Source organism: Lodderomyces elongisporus, chromosome 6 (genome assembly GCF_030384665.1).
Source record: "Lodderomyces elongisporus chromosome 6, complete sequence".
NCBI lineage: Eukaryota > Fungi > Ascomycota > Pichiomycetes > Serinales > Debaryomycetaceae > Lodderomyces > Lodderomyces elongisporus.
Window position 1 is genome coordinate 276,327 of NC_083678.1, and position 13,133 is coordinate 289,459.

Sequence of the window (13,133 nt, forward strand, 5' to 3'; positions counted from 1 at the left end):
GTTTTGTTTTCAAGTTTATTTTTATTATTATTTTTATTTTTATTTTTTACTTTATAATGCTCTGGTTGTTTTAAATCCTCAACCTAATGATGTATACTGCTGTTGTCATTTTTCAAATATATAACACCAACAATTTGGCAGTCCTTATAAGCTTTGCAAATTGTAAATGGTGCTCATATTTCGAGCAATTGCTGATCTCTTGTAGAAAATGCATTGTGCAAGGTTCGTAGCTCACTAGCTAGTTCATTTACTATGCAAATATAGCATCACTTGTGCTCAAAACACATATCATGTTTTACTTTTTTTTTTTTTTTTGATTTTTTGGTTTTTTGATTTCACAAATCACATTTCAGCATCCACATTTCACATTTGATGATGTATATTCCCAATCGTCAAAAAAATATCGTATCGCCTTGATCATTGAATTCATTTGCTCTTCCAATTCTCAAACCTTTTCAATACCAACTCATTCAAGGAATGGCCCTCAGGACGACCGACTCTTCTCTCATATAGATAATATGAGGCAACACCCATACCAATTCCAAAGATTGGATCGGCCCACCTTGATATCAAATACGGATATTGCATTGCTTTGTAGTGCGAATGTATTTGTATACGTTTATATATGTATATTGATAAATTGTTCTGGTTGCTTCAATGGCGGGTAAGATCTCCATCACGCGGGGGACGGGATACCTAGATTTGTAGATATATATACATATACATATACGTATGTATGAGTGTGAGTGAGTGAGTGAGTGAGTGAGTGAGTGAGTGAGTGAGTGAGTGAGTGAGTGAGTGAGTGAGTGAGTGTATATACTTGTATATATCTAATACATACTAAATATTAGTCGTGCAAGTTGAGTCGGATCTTCATGCACATACTCTGCGAGCGAGAAAAAATTTTAATGAAATTTTTCAAAGTGGAGTTGGCTGATAAATAGACATATAATTTTACATACCTTTTTTTTTTAAATTTTAATTTTTTTTCATTTTTCACTTTCTTGCCACTTAATTACTTACAAATAAGTCCACCCTTAAGAAGCATTTTAGAACTAGTTGTTATCATTTATTCAATAAAGATAACAGGTTTGATTGAAGTGTTGATAGACGAAGTAGTAGAAGAAACAAATTTTTTTTTATTATTATAAAATAAATAAAAAAAAAACCCCCGAAAAGAAACCGATTAAAGATGGCTGCTGTTTTCCCAAGAACTTGTTACAAATGTGGAGAAGTCGGACACGTTGCTGACGACTGTACCCAAGAGGAGAGATTGTGCTACAACTGCCACAAACCAGGTCACGAATCTGGTGACTGTCCAGACCCAAAACAAACCAACTCCAAGCAATGTTACTCATGTGGTGATGTTGGTCACATTCAAACTGAATGTCCTAACCAAGCTCAAGGTACCAAGTGTTACAACTGTGGTCAATTTGGTCACATTTCAAAGAACTGTACCCAAGAGTCAAACGGTCAAACACACGCTGCTCCAGCTTTCAGAAAATCTTACGGTAGAGGACCAGCTTCAGGAACCACTTGTTACAAATGTGGTGGACCAAACCATTTCGCTAGAGACTGTCAAGCCGGTAACGTGAAATGTTACGCTTGCGGAAAAGCAGGTCACATTTCAAAGGACTGTAACTCTCAAGGTGGTGCACCAAACGCTGGTTCCAAGACTTGTTACAACTGTGGTAAGCCAGGTCACATTTCAAAGGAATGTACCGCTTAAATATAATAATAAAAAAATACACACACAGAGAGAGATAGGGAGATGAAGAAAAGACGAAAAGACGAAAAATCGAAAGAGAGTAAGAGAGAAAGAGAGAGAAACAAAAATCGAGTTGAGCTTTTATTTCATTTGTTTATGTTGATATTGTGAATAGCGATGAATGTGTAAACTATCAAAGAAAAATAAACCCTTTTCTTTTTGTATTGTTCTTGTTGTATAATGTATAAACTACTAATGACATTACTCTGGATGGATGATACCATTCCAATGCGCAAAAAAATTGTTAATCATTTTGACTAATACTACGGTTTTTTTTTTGTTTTGGGAGCAACTATATCGGTATCTAAAACAAGATGTTTTATATTAATGATAAAATTATTGATGAAATTGAAAGAGCAATTAAATATAACGAGGTAAAATCAAGGAAAATCAAGGAAAATCAAGGAAAATTAAGGAAAATCAAATAAAAAATAGATTAAAAGAAATCAAATCTCTATAGTGCATATGCTAACCACGCTATAATCGCAATAAGCCCAAGACATAACCTACCATTGCGTGTCATTGTAGTCCATAGGCCATACCCAATAATCAAGTCAACAATAGGGCGTATCAACGACTGTTTGATGTAATCGAGCCTCGTTGGTTTTAAATATATCGTAGTCGGTCCACTTATCACTCGGGCATTATTCTCGAGCCGTGACAATTGCGTGAAATTATCAAAACCTTCATCAAAAGTCAACCCCGATGGCAAGATCTGTAGGCATCCAGATAAAGTCGAGATGATCAGTTGTGGCGGATTGAATGGAACCACGATGTTTAAATATACTGGCCTATGATCCGACAACATAAGGGAAGGAATCGAAGTATATTGGATAACATGAGGCAACTCAAGTGGCGAATCTGCAGTTGTAGTCTCTGCTTTTGTATTTTTATTAGTATTCTGATTTTTATTTTTATTTGTATTTGTATTTGTATTTGTTTTCGTTTTTGATTTTGTTGTCGATAATGTCAGCTGCTCCAGTTGTTTTGAGCCCGGCATTCTAAGTAAATTTACCCCCAGACTATCGTCGCCGATTTCTTCGTACGTCGATAAATAAACAATTCTGTCACACCATGATGGTGATCTTTTTGAGTTCAAAATAGCTGTATTGACATGGAATTTGTAAGTTGGAGGGAATCTAACTTTTGGTTCAGCAAAATTTTGCAACACCTCTCCGCTACGCATGGTTTGTGCAAACTCATCATATTTCAGAACTAATGATTCAATCTTCTTGCAGTATGTTGCTTCATCAACGCGAACTGATGTGTCCTGAAGCGATAACAACTCTTGGCTCTCGGGACTACTCGAATGGTAATCTTTTGAAGTTCTATAGTTCAAGTCACCCATAATGAAAATGTGATTATCAGGTTTGATCAAGCCATAACCGTCGCCAAAGTCCAATGCACGGATAATGTCACGTAAGCTTTGATTACGCTGAAGATAGTAGTACTCACCTTCAAATGCATTCAAATGAAGAACGGCAAATGAAAGCTCAACTGATTTTGAGCTATCGAGTCTCCCATTGGGATAATACGTTAATCTTGTACCTACACCACCTTTCAAGCTCAGGTAGTAATATCCGCAAGAGCCAGTAGCGGTTCTTACTTGTGCGAATTTGGACGCAAACGGACTCAATATTATCATTGCAATACTTCCCATAATGTGCATAGATACCGTCTGTAAGCTAGAAGTAAGATTGTATTTTTCCTGCAAGGTGAGCTGAAGAAGCTGATTCATTTCAATCAAGTGACGGTTGGCATCTTCAACAAAACTACCATCCAACACTGAGCAAAACTCCTGAAAGCCAAAAACAAAAAGAGACAGTAATTCATCCGGAAGCACTTCTTGAATTTTACTTTGGAAAAGTTCAGGTATAAGCTTCTTCTTGTTGAAGTTGTATGTAAACAAGAACAATGGAATCTGATTCTTCAACTGTGACATTTATAGTAATTTGAAAATGAAAATATATGAAAGTTTGTTTATTAATCAATTTGTTTGTTAATGAATTTGTTTGTTAATGAATTTGTCCGTATAGAAATACAGAAATAAAGTATTTTTGTAGCTTGTACTTTTAAAATAAGTCAGAAAGCTGTAGATAACAAAGTATGAGGGCAAAGTGCAAATGTTGTCCTATCAAAAGCTCCACAACATCCGAGATAGTTTGCTAAAGCCGTGTTTATCAATGCAGTGGAATTTGCGGCTCGTTCTTAACTTAATATGTCAATGTCTCAAAGTACACACATATCTAATATGTATAAAATTATTTAGTTCTCATTAATTTTATTATTAATTTTATTATTATATTTTTTTTCTTTTAACACAAGGAATTTACAAATCGTGGATATTTGATTTCTCTTGTAGCGCATTGTGATTTACTCTCTTAATTTTAAGTACTCTTGATATATTAGACTTTTCACCTTTTACCTTGCCACACCAATTTTATTGAATGAGCGGAATAATTGAAGTACAGAGGGCTTTACTTGAAGAGTCAAATGCATTAGAGGAGGGAATAAGTAGGCGGTTTCAGAGGAATCCTAAACTCTTGCCCAAAAATCTCATACCAAAACATGGGGATTTACTCATCGATAGTAATCAAAGCCAGAAGAGGAAGACAAAGAAGAGAAACAACAGAAATTACTCCAAACGGCTTGTTTTGCTTCAGCAACAAGAATTGAGACTTTTTCTGGACAGGTACAAAGACATCTTGAAAAGCACCAGCCGTATTAACAGTGGTGGTAAACAGAATTTGGGACAAGTTGAATTAGGGCTTTTAACAGAAAAGGACTCGTTTGACAAGTTTGATGCATTATTGGCCAAAGTCCATAAACCACAAGCAGTAGATGAAGAATATGGTCAAGACAATATTATGGCCCTGAATCCACGCGAGGCATACTCAAGTTTCTACACAAATGACCCATCAGATATACAAATCAAGGAAAGAGGCAAACTGGCTATGAGAAGAAGAGAGGTAAAGTACGTCAAGAAAAAATGCATTCTTAGCAAAGCAGCATCCCACTTGCAGTTGGCACAGAACACTTTGGCGTTAGACCTTAAACCTTTTCATACGACCTTTAACCAGCTAACGCAAAAGAATATATCATATGTCGAGTATTTGTATACTTTTGCTACAACAGCATCATCAACAGACTATGATTCTGTTCAGTTTTTGGCATACTTGGAGTCGCTTTCAGGATACTTGTGGCGCATTTATTGCAACTTGAACCCACTCGAGAGTCATGACAATTTATTGAAATCGTTACAGGAGGAGTTCAGCAAGCGTATAAGTGGAATAAATGAAGAAGCAAATGATGATGATAAAGCCGATAGCTTATATTGCGAGGCATGTGCAAAAAAGTTTTCAAACAAGGCAGTTTATGATGGACATCTACTGGGAAAAAAACACAAAAAGAATGCAGCAGGAGCAGGTGCAGGTGCAGGAGAAGGAATAGGAGCAAAAGGAGAAAGAGAGGGTAACATTTCTAATGAATCTTCCTCTACTGCTGCTAATGTTGCTCAAGCAAAGACAAGTACCAACACTAAAGTTTTCCGAGGAAAACCATGGTACTCATTTTTATTATTGAAATTGTTCAACATGCTCAAGTCCGAGATTGCAATTGTTGAAAAGACAATTGTGCTTTCAGAACGTGAAAGGTTAATCGAACTAAAAAGAACTGAAGATCTTGAAAATGAATTAACAGCTGTCGAGGATTCTGACTTTTCAGGGTCTGATAACGATGGCAATGGTGATGACGATAACGATAATTCTGGGTCCGACTCGGACCTGGATCTGGAACTATTCAAAAATCTTCCTATGGGTCCAGACGGCACACCAATCCCGTTATGGCTTTACAAAATGCAAGGGTTACATAAGGTTCACGTTTGCGAAATCTGCGGCAACGCAACATACCAAGGAAAAAAGGCATTTACTAGACACTTTAACGGCACAAAACATTTGTACGGGCTCCAATGTTTGGGTATCGATGAAGAGCATAGCATGTATTTCAAGAATGTTACTTCGATAGATGAAGCTCGAAACTTGTGGTCCAATTTAAAGAAAGAGAGCAGAACAAAGCTGAGTGAGGTGCAAAATGCCATAGAGGTTGAAGATAAAAATGGAAATGTACTTAACGAGCACGACTATATAGAGTTGAAACGTCAAGGTTTAATATGATGTTCCTTTCCAAGACTTTGGAAACTACGTTTGTGCGTAGTGCCTCTTTGATTGCTGATCAAGACTATGCTTTCCTTTTCTTCTTTCTTTTCATTTATCTTTCCATTACTTCATCTTCATCTTCTTCATCTTCTCTTTGTTTTCTTATATGTGTCTATCTATCTTTACTTAATTTTTTTTTTTTTTTTTTTTTTTTTTATCCTCGCTCTTGTTTCTTATATCAACCAAAGTCGCCGACGGTGTCCGAGTTTTTCTTCCTCGTCCCTTTTTTCTCGTTCCCCACCTCCGGTATTGTGATATTTTGTCTTGTCTCAATTTTCCCTCTGCGCGAAAATGTAAATTTGGTTTGCCGAGTCAATACCGAATTTCCATGTCGTTTCATTAAATCTTATTGCATGAACATTCTGAACCACTTCAAGACTCTACTACAAACATTACGAGTAATGAGCAACTCAAACTTACCGAACTCGACTGGTGGAATCAAAAGAGTCGCTTCACCACTTGAAAAACCATCAAAGCGTGAATTACATCTGCTGGCACCTGTTCGCGATGCCAATGGTTTTAAATTACGACAACAAGATATTGACAAATCAAAGCTTACCGCTTATGATCAAATGGGGGGCTCATTGTCTAATGATTCAACTTTAGTAGAGGGTAAAACAATTGAAGAAGAAGAGGCCGAAGGTGCCAAGTATATAATCGATGGGAGACTTCGAAAAGTGCTGCCATACTACTTCACCTACTTGACATACTGCAAACTTCGATGGAGAGATCGGAATTTATTGGATGTGTTTTTGAGCGAGTTTAGAGATAGAACACCCGAGGCATACAAGAAAGCGATAGAGTCTGGAATGGTGTGTATCAACTCCAAACCTGCGGACTTGAGCACAATTGTTCGCAACGGCGACTTGATTAGTCACCGAGGTTTTCGTCGCGAAGGGCATGTAAGCTCAAAAGAGATCAAAATTGTTTACCAGGACGATGATTTGTTGGTTATAGATAAACCTTCTGGAATTCCTGCACACCCTTCAGGAAGATACCGGTATAATTCAGTAACAAAGATTTTGCAGCACGAAATGGGCATTGTGCTGCATCCGTGCAACAGACTCGATAGGTTAACCTCGGGACTTATGTTTTTAGGAAAAACTGCAAAAGGGTCTACCAAGCTAATGACGCAAATCAAAGACCGAAACGTATCAAAGGAATATATAGCACGGGTTAAAGGCAAGTTCCCCAAGGAGAGTATTACAGTGGACCAGCCCTTGCTCACATTAAACCCTAGGCTTACTTTAAATGTTGTTGATTCCGTAAGGGGAAAGGAAGCTTCAACAGAGTTTAAACGAATCTCATATGACCCAAAAACAAATACCAGTGTTATCAAATGTCATCCATTAACAGGTAGAACACACCAAATTAGAGTTCATTTACAATACATTGGCTATCCAATAGCAAACGATCCTATTTACTCGAATGGTTATGTGTGGGGTGACAATTTGGGCAAAAATGGCGAAGCAGATTTAGAACAAGTGCAAAAAAGACTAGACGAAATGGGTAAAACTCGTGCAGCATCGAGTTGGATTCATCCTCAAGAGGATGGTGAGAAGCTTTTGGACGAGATATGTCCTCATACAGGATTGCAAATGTACACTGAACCTGGTATCAACGATTTAGAACTTTGGTTACATGCCTACCTTTACGAGGCCAAAGATGGAAGCTGGTCTTACAAAACAAGTTACCCTGAGTGGGCAATTGACTATAATCGAAAATATATGGAGATGGCGTTAGATGAGGCTCGCAAATGTGGCGAAACACAAACACAGTTCAATGTTGGATGCGTTTTGGTTCTTGATGGTGAAGTAATTTCCACCGGCCACTCAAGAGAACTTGAAGGAAACACTCACGCCGAGCAGTGTGCATTGGAGAAGTATTTTGCAAAGAATGGTGGAATCCGTGATGTCCCATTGGGTACAGAATTATACACTACAATGGAGCCGTGCTCTTTACGGTTGAGTGGTAACTTACCTTGCGTGGACAGGATCTTGGCACTTCCAAACATTACTGCCTGTTTTGTTGGTGTTATGGAACCTGATGTGTTTGTAAAGAATAATCTGTCGTATAAGAAGTTAAAGGATGCAGGGATTGAATATATACATATTCCAGGGTATGAAGAACAAGCCTTGGAGATTGCAAAGAAAGGACACGAAAAGAAGGTAGAAGATGGAAAAACAAATGAAAAAGAAAACTTAGATGAAACAGACCAATAGCGATTGTCGAAAAAGGGTATATTGGTCATATTAGTAACACATGATACTTTTATTTTGTCATTAAACATAAGTTTGTAAAGACAGTAGTGATAACAATATATACGGAAATAAACACAATATCAATAACAAGAAAAAATGAGAATAATAATAATAATAATCATCATCATAAAAGATGATCAAATGATCAAATAAATGGCTGTAGTCGTATTTACAGCTGCAGCTCGTTTTCGTCTTCAGATAAATCAATCACTACTTCCTTCTTAGCATAAACATAAACATTTCTTCTGTTTCTATTCGTGCCCAATGACACCGAGTTATTTTCTGTCGAGTTTGAGACAGAATTTGTTTGAACAATTCGATTGCCCAGTTGTCTATTGGCGCCCTGAACATTGTCACCGGCAGTAAAAAGAGCCCGCTCCTCTGCATTGGTAACATTGTCCTCGCCATAACCATGACCTTGACTTTGACCTTGAGTTTGACTTTGACTAGAAACACTGACAGACCGTGGTATTGCAAAACCTGCTGCAATAATATGATCTGTCAAGGAAATAAAAGCATTTTTAGAGTTTTCAACAACGGCAAATAATTTTGTTTTGAACACGGAGTTTTCTCCATGGAAAGTTTGTGACATTGAGGTAGGTGACTTGGATGAGCTCTTCTTAAACTTTGATTTAAACTCATGTCTCCTTGTCCTTGATGGTTCACTATTCGATAAAGAATTTGTTACTCCATCACCAGACACACTGTTTTCAACAACTCCATTGCAATTTATGCTGTTCAGCGCTGCTGGTGTTCTTTCGACGCTATTATGCATATCCGCCATATTATACACGCCGCGCTCTCCATCTTCCAAATGCAAACCATTTTCATCTTCCCTATATCCAACTCCCTCATTATAGTCTCCATCGTCTTCATCGCCGGGAGCCTGCTCCTCAACAAATAGTTCAAAACGGTCTAGTTCATATGACTCGTCCTCATAAAATCTTCTACCCAAAACACCTTCTTTTTCTTTAGCCTTCATGATGATGTTGAATTTATTACACCATTCCCAAGGTATAACTACCCCAATGACGTAATTGACCACTGAGAAAATCTCAGAGAGCTCGTAGATGAATGCGTTGGAAACATCGGCAATAAAGAAAGCCACCGGACTATAAATCAAAATTAACGTAAGCAATGTCAACAACCATATTCTTCTATTAGCGAGAATAAGTTTTATTTTGCTAATGAAATAAACAGTAATAATGGCGGCGTAGCACAATGCCATGGCAATTCTGACCAAGTAAATAAAGGCAGGTAATATATCTCCGGCTTCATCATCAAAATGGAAATTATGAAACAGCGAAACACTCCAAATCACTTGTGACAATAGCGTTGCCACCATGCCAACGTAAAAAGTTAAACGCTTATCTTTTTGCCTTTGGAACAATCTCATAATTATTTGGACCTGGTTGATTTGTAGTAGCATGACTACAATCAAGTCCATTATATTTACAGCCCTATCTCCATTCACTTGGTCCAACAATTGTGCACCGTGAAGGTAGCCTTCTCGCTGTTGTCTGTGTAAGCAAACAATGGATTTAACCACAACTAGCAAGATGTACACCGACGATAAAAAGGTGGAGCCTTTTAATAGCCATGAGGGTTTCACAGTATAGTTGGTCAACACAAAGATGGTCAAAAACCATATAATTACCGCCAGGACAGATATCGCATAAACGATTGGAACAACACTGTAACTAAAGGAGCCACGACTATTATTCCGGGTAAAATCGGTCCAGGATTGTGCAATGATTGGTAAAGGTTCACTAAACTTATCGATAACCAACCCCACGTTGGTGTTTAAAACAGGTATAGAATTTTGATAACAATTTTGTTGGTACACGGCTTTCAGTATATACTTGACTGGCCAATCAAAGACATGGGAAACTATCATTCCTTCGTTTAGAATGATTTCCTCACATGATGGATACGGATATACCCCTCCCCATGTGGTTTTCCAGTACATAATATGGGACTTTTAATGATCCGGTTTTACAGCAGACACAGACTGGTCCAGTTCGCTCTGTTTGGCTCTGTTTGGCTCTGTCTGGCTCTGCTTCGCTTTATCTTCTGCTTTCTCTTCTATTCTCTCAGGTATAAAGTTGACAAACGGTTTTAGCTGCGGTTTTGCTCTTTGCGGTAGAAATAATACCTATAATTGTTATAATAACAGTAGCTTCTGGAAGGGGAGACAACAAATATGAAAAGAAAAAATTGATGATAAATGACTTGGTGAAGAAGAAATGAATTCTTATCCCATTCCCATCCTCTTGCCCTTTCACTCTACTTTGATTCTTGGCAATTATTGTTATTAGCCTTTTTCGCATTCATAACACCATCATACACACATACACACACACACAAAAAAAAAAGGTAAAGAGACAAACAACATAAACACTTGTTTCACGCATCCTAAATAAATACTCGGCTATTGTGATTCACATATAATTTTAGAGAACGAAACTTTGTCAAAAAAAAATTATAGAATTACTGGGGATCACATAGAGGCTATATCACCCTTTTCATCATTTCCGAAAATTCATTACAAGAAGAATTAAGCTAAACCCAGCTTAATTTTTGTTATTTTAATAAAAATAAAGGAAGAAGGAGAAAAATTAGAATAAGCCGAACAAAAAAAGAACAAACTACTTCATAGTTGAAATTATAGATGCTGCATTTGAATTAACAATCACTCTCTAGTAATCATTAAGTTAGTTTTCAAAATATCAAAAAAACAACAACAAATACTACTGAGTTTAAACACCTGGTCTTTACATACATAAAGCCACACAATTTCACATTACTTTTCACTTTCACTTTCATTTTCATTTTCATTTTCATTTTCATTTTCATTTTCATTTTCACTTCAACTTCTAACTGCATTGCAATTTATTGCACTTTCCGAATCCTCTCCCTTCAAAACCTTCCACTTCCACTCATCCAACTGACCTTGACAGCACCTGGAAGGCACGCATTATGCCGAGACAATTCACGAAAGAAACCACACCGACAAACTTGGGAGACACCAATATTGAGAATAGACACCTCGACCCACTGGCGAATTTGCATCGAAGGGATAATTCCAATTATTCCGGAAACTTTTCTTTTCTAGACATTTACTGTGCAGAAAGCCCTAATAGAACCACAAATGAAAACCTCCAAATTGATGAGCAAGATCCCCTTTTCGTGGGAGAAGAAGAAAAAGAAGAAGGTAAAGGTAAAGGAGAAGGAGAAGGAGAAGGAGAGGGACAAGGAGAAGAAATCAGGGTGGGTTCCAATTTAGTAAAAAGTCTAGACGATTCATGTACTTTGAGTAATCAAAAGGAGAACTACATTGATGACGACAACATGGATTTCAACAATTCTTCAAAAAACTATGGGAGGTTCTCACAAAACTATAATCTGCTTGGAAGTACCTTCTACGTGAAACCAACTTCAAACTACCTGGATATAAAAATATTAAGATCGAAATTCGATCGATACGGATTCAAGAAATCCTCATCACAAAGCAGCACAACAATCGAAGAGTATAATAAATGGTTTAAAGAATACCTGGAAGACGCGTCACGAAAGAAAAAGAAGTGGGAGTTATTCTTAGCTTCAAATGGCCTTAGTGTGAGTACAAAAAATTCCCGCGACCTAGCATCTCCTGAAAGTTCATTTTCAGAAAACATCCCCACGCGGTTCCCGCCTAGGTCCGAGAAAGTCAAAAAGTTGATTCGAAGAGGTATACCTCCAGAATGGAGAGGAAATGCATGGTTCTTTTACGCTGGGGGACACGAAAAACTAAATAAACATCCAGGACTCTATGATCGAATTGTTAATGAAACCAAGAATGTCAAAAATAAGGACACGGAAGTCATTGAACGTGATTTATTTAGGACATTTCCAGACAATTTGCATTTCAACTCAACATTATCAGAGGATTTGAGTCGGCCACAGAGCGAGGATCTGAAGAGTAAAAAAGAGACGCATATGATTCAATGTTTGCGACGAGTCTTGGTTGCGTTTGCACAGTACCAGCCTCAAATTGGATACTGTCAATCCCTTAATTTTTTGGCAGGGCTTTTGCTTCTTTTCATGAGTGAAGAGAGAAGTTTTTGGATGTTGGTGATTTTAACAGAAAGAATAATCCCTAAAGTTCATGCAGCTAACCTTGAAGGTGTACATACCGACCAAGGTGTGCTAATGCTTTGCATCAAGGAATACATGCCCGACTTGTGGAAGATCTTGGGAACAAATTTTGAAGGAGAAACACTACGGGAAGACCAGATTCTTATAAGGCTTCCACCAGTCACATTGGTGACCTCTTCTTGGTTCATGTCTCTATTTGTTGGTAACTTACCAATAGAAACAACATTACGAGTGTGGGATATCTTATGGTATGAGGGTTCGAAAACCATCTTTCGAATCTCATTAACTATATGCAAATTGTGCGTCGAGTCACCCGATTTTCAAAGTCATAAAGTACAAAACGGCGGTGAAAGCGACCAGATTGAATTGTTTCAACTTATGCAAAGTTATCCCAAACAATTGCTCGACCCAAACTTGGTAATTGACCACTGCTTTAAGAAAATTGGTGGCTACGGTTTTGGATCGTTGTCGCAGGACGAAATAGATAAATGTCGACGCTTTGTTTCCAAGCAATGTGAAAAAATGCATCTCAACGATAGAAGGCGCGACTTGACGGATATTAGCTTACAAGAAAGACAAGACTTGATCAACTCGTCACATAGTAGCTTAAGTGAGGACGGGATTCATGATGTCTATGGATTTCACCGACCAATAATGAGTGGCATGGTTTGGAACAGGAGTATTAGCAACAAAGTTAAAAAACGGTTTGTTAGCAAAAAAAAGCAAAACTAGAATCAATATCAAATACCAAGA

At 37.5% G+C, this 13,133-nt stretch overlaps 6 protein-coding genes across 6 annotated transcripts; 4 read left to right on the forward strand and 2 right to left on the reverse strand. All coding sequences in view use genetic code 12, as the record gives it.

Moving 5' to 3' along the window:
* Positions 1-1,192: 1,192 nt before the first annotated feature.
* On the forward strand, positions 1,193-1,729 carry GIS2 (gig suppressor; the record flags this gene model as incomplete). The annotated part of the gene is made up of 1 exon (XM_001524684.1): positions 1,193-1,729. One exon carries the CDS (start codon positions 1,193-1,195, stop codon positions 1,727-1,729), a length of 537 nt encoding a protein of 178 aa, XP_001524734.1.
* Positions 1,730-2,222: 493 nt separating this feature from the next.
* PVL30_004592 (uncharacterized protein) lies at positions 2,223-3,710 on the reverse strand (the record flags this gene model as incomplete). The annotated part of the gene is made up of 1 exon (XM_001524685.2): positions 2,223-3,710. The coding sequence occupies one exon, from the start codon at positions 3,708-3,710 to the stop codon at positions 2,223-2,225; it is 1,488 nt and encodes a 495-aa protein (XP_001524735.2).
* Positions 3,711-4,215: 505 nt separating this feature from the next.
* On the forward strand, positions 4,216-5,940 carry sap61 (Pre-mRNA-splicing factor sap61; the record flags this gene model as incomplete). The annotated part of the gene is made up of 1 exon (XM_001524686.1): positions 4,216-5,940. One exon carries the CDS (start codon positions 4,216-4,218, stop codon positions 5,938-5,940), a length of 1,725 nt encoding a protein of 574 aa, XP_001524736.2.
* A 443-nt stretch (positions 5,941-6,383) lies between these two features.
* RIB2 (DRAP deaminase) lies at positions 6,384-8,204 on the forward strand (the record flags this gene model as incomplete). Its single annotated transcript, XM_001524687.2, has 1 exon — positions 6,384-8,204. One exon carries the CDS (start codon positions 6,384-6,386, stop codon positions 8,202-8,204), a length of 1,821 nt encoding a protein of 606 aa, XP_001524737.2.
* A 208-nt stretch (positions 8,205-8,412) lies between these two features.
* Positions 8,413-10,140, reverse strand: RIM21 (pH-response regulator protein palH/rim21; the record flags this gene model as incomplete). Its single annotated transcript, XM_001524688.2, has 1 exon — positions 8,413-10,140. The coding sequence occupies one exon, from the start codon at positions 10,138-10,140 to the stop codon at positions 8,413-8,415; it is 1,728 nt and encodes a 575-aa protein (XP_001524738.2).
* Positions 10,141-11,222: 1,082 nt separating this feature from the next.
* On the forward strand, positions 11,223-13,112 carry PVL30_004596 (uncharacterized protein; the record flags this gene model as incomplete). Its single annotated transcript, XM_001524689.2, has 1 exon — positions 11,223-13,112. The coding sequence occupies one exon, from the start codon at positions 11,223-11,225 to the stop codon at positions 13,110-13,112; it is 1,890 nt and encodes a 629-aa protein (XP_001524739.2).
* Between the last annotated feature and the right edge of the window lie 21 nt (positions 13,113-13,133).